Genomic DNA, 2,765 nt, shown 5'->3' on the forward strand with positions numbered 1-2,765 from the left:
CCGAGACTCAGAGAGGTACAGTCACTTGGAAGTGGCTGAAGCCAGAGTTCTCAGCTCCACTGTCAAGGGCCTCCCAGGCCATCCTCTGAGTGGCCCTGAGCAAACCCAGGCTTGGTCTCCTAACCTGGATGCTGCGGGTGTTTGATGGGAGCCTGCCTTCGCATCAGCACAAGTGGCTTGAGTGATTGCTCAGGGCTGGGGATTGAGTTAGATGCTGATGATAGAGAAATGAATAAAGACATGGCCCCTGCAACATCAGGACAAGGGGCTAAGGGTTTACTCTGCCAGGCAGCTGGTGGGTGAGCGTTTGAAGAAGGTTTCATTGAGAAGGGGATGTCTGAGCCCACTGGGAGACTGAGTAGTCAAGTGGCAGATGGAAGCAACAGGGAATAGCATTTCTGCCTGAGGGAATAGCCTATGCTAAGGTGCAGAGGCATGAGGAAGGATCTCAAAAGACTCTTCCAGCTCTAACCACCACAGGTATTGATGGGTTATTAAGGGATGATGAGGGAGGAAGTGTTAAGTGTCCCAGGATCAATATCTCAGAGAAGGAATAGGGTTTCTCCTTCTCAGACTTCAGGGACCCTGGGGCTACCCATGGAGAACATATCTGATAATAATGAGAATCTCTGGGTCAGTTCTCACAGGAGCTAGGTGAACCTTTTAGGAATTGTGTTCGTTTCCTGTGGCTGCCCGTAACAAATGACCACAAACTGGGTGACCTAAAACAGTAGACATTTATTCTCCCACAGTTCTGGAGGCCAGAAGTCTGCAATCAAGGTGTGGGCAGCGCCATGCTCCCTCCGAAGGCTCTGAGGGAGAATCCTTTCTTGCCTCTTCCAGGTGGCTTCTAGAAGATGGCTCTAGGCTTTCCTTAGCTTGTGGCTGCATCACTCCAGTCTCTGTCTCTGTCTTCACATGGCCTTCTTGCCTGTGTGTCTCAAATCTCCCTTTGCCTTTCTCGCTCCCTCTTTTTTTTTTTCCTTCAGCCATGCCGTGCTGCTTGCAGGATCTCAGTTCCCCGACCAGGGACTGAACCCAGGCCACAGCAGTGAAAGCCCAGAATCCTAACCACTAGGTCACCAGGGAATTCCCTCTCTGCCTTTCTCTTATAAGGACACTTGTCATTGGATTTAGGACCTATCTGGATAATCCAGAATAATCTCATTTAGAGATCCTTGACTTATTACATCTGCAAGAAACCTTTTCCAGATGAGGTCACAGTGACATGTTCTGGGATGTGGATGTACCTTTTTGGGGGACCACCATTCAACCCACTACAGGGATCAACCATCCTATGGCCTTGTTTTGAGGTTGGGGACACTGAGTCTCAGCCAGGAAAAGGCTCTTGCCCACGGCCAGCCAGTCAGTGACAGAGCTAGCACAGGGACACTGGTATTGATGCCACCATTGTCAGCATAGCATAACAGGCATATTTCTTAGCACAGGCCAGACATTGTTCTATGTTATACGTCTATTAACTCAGAGTGACCACAACCTACATAAGATGACAGAGGCACAGAGAGGTCCAGGAACTTGCCCAAAGCCACACAGCCTGCCTGTGGTCCTGCACTCCCCACTGGGGACCCCATGTGTCTCCTGATACATAGGAGTTGGTACACATCTGTGAGTGCCGGCTGTGGAATGGTCCTCTGTACAGCTCTGAGGACTCAGAGGGATAGAACAGGGGGCGGTGTAGCTGGGGAGATAGACACATATAAGATCACTTCTTAGAATATGGGGGAGGTCCTTGCGGCATCAGGCAGGAGACCGCCGAGGTGGACTCAATGACTGAGGCCGATGTAAATCCGAAGGCCTACCCTCTTGCAGTTGCCCACCTCACCAAGAAACTATTGGACCTCGTTCAGCAGTCATGTAACTACAAGCAGCTTCGAAAAGGAGCCAATGAGGTCACCGAAACCCTCAACAGAGGCATCTCTGAGTTCATTGTGATGGCTGCAGACGCCGAGCCCCTGGAGATCATCCTGCACCTCCCACTGCTGTGTGAGGACAAGAATGTGCCCTACGTGTTTGTGCGCTCCAAGCAGGCCCTGGGGCGAGCCTGTGGGGTCTCCAGGCCTGTCATCGCCTGTTCTGTCACCATCAAAGAAGGCTCACAACTGAAGCAGCAGATCCAATCCATCCAACAGTCCATTGAAAGGCTCTTAGTCTAAACAGGTGGCCTCTGCCAAACTCCCTGCTGCTGACTCCTACCCCAGGGGTTATGTATCGTTTGTCTGTTAGCATATAGTATTTCCAGCTACCTTCTATTGTTATAAAATATTGTAGTGCTCAATTTGGTTTTTGTATTTTTGTATTGTTTTTGTCTTGTTTTTAGGTTGTTATCTCCTCCCCAGCCTCTCCTGTAATCTCCACTTCCACTCTCTCTCTGCCATCTTATCCTCCCTTTTGGAAAATGCATGCCCAGAACAGGTGGAAGCAGGGTGGTTGACACCATTCAAAGGCAGGGAAGAGCCAAGGTAGAGATTTGGTTCCAGCTTTCAGGTGCCAACTTCCTACTGTGCAGGGCATGATGGAAGTAAACACTGTCCACTTTGTATCCCTTGTGCCCAGCATACAGGATCGTGTTTGAATAATCAAGGGGTTTCCTTTGTTCTCTAGGGCATTATGTATCATTTGGGGAGGAAACATGTATTCTGTGAAGTTGTTGGGTGTATGTCCCAAGAGTCAGTTTCTGATGTACCCCTGCTGTTTGCTTTTGGTAATATATTTCCCCCCAACTCCCACCTATGCCTCTGAGGGTG

The 2,765-nt window shown here is 49.8% G+C and overlaps 1 protein-coding gene across 1 annotated transcript; it reads left to right on the forward strand.

Annotated features, from left to right (window-relative positions):
• Nucleotides 1-1,767: 1,767 nt before the first annotated feature.
• Nucleotides 1,768-2,209, forward strand: LOC133075744 (NHP2-like protein 1). The gene has a single exon (XM_061170085.1). The coding sequence runs from the start codon at nucleotides 1,788-1,790 to the stop codon at nucleotides 2,172-2,174; it is 387 nt and encodes a 128-aa protein (XP_061026068.1). The 5' UTR covers nucleotides 1,768-1,787; the 3' UTR covers nucleotides 2,175-2,209.
• The last annotated feature ends 556 nt before the right edge of the window (nucleotides 2,210-2,765 follow it).

This window comes from Eubalaena glacialis, chromosome 15 (assembly GCF_028564815.1).
Source record: "Eubalaena glacialis isolate mEubGla1 chromosome 15, mEubGla1.1.hap2.+ XY, whole genome shotgun sequence".
Taxonomy (NCBI): Eukaryota; Metazoa; Chordata; class Mammalia; order Artiodactyla; family Balaenidae; genus Eubalaena; species Eubalaena glacialis.

Coding starts and splice junctions, on each gene's coding strand:
- LOC133075744 (XM_061170085.1), top strand. CDS start 1,788: ATGACTGAGGCCGATGTAAATCCGAAGGCCTACCCTCTTGCAGTTGCC.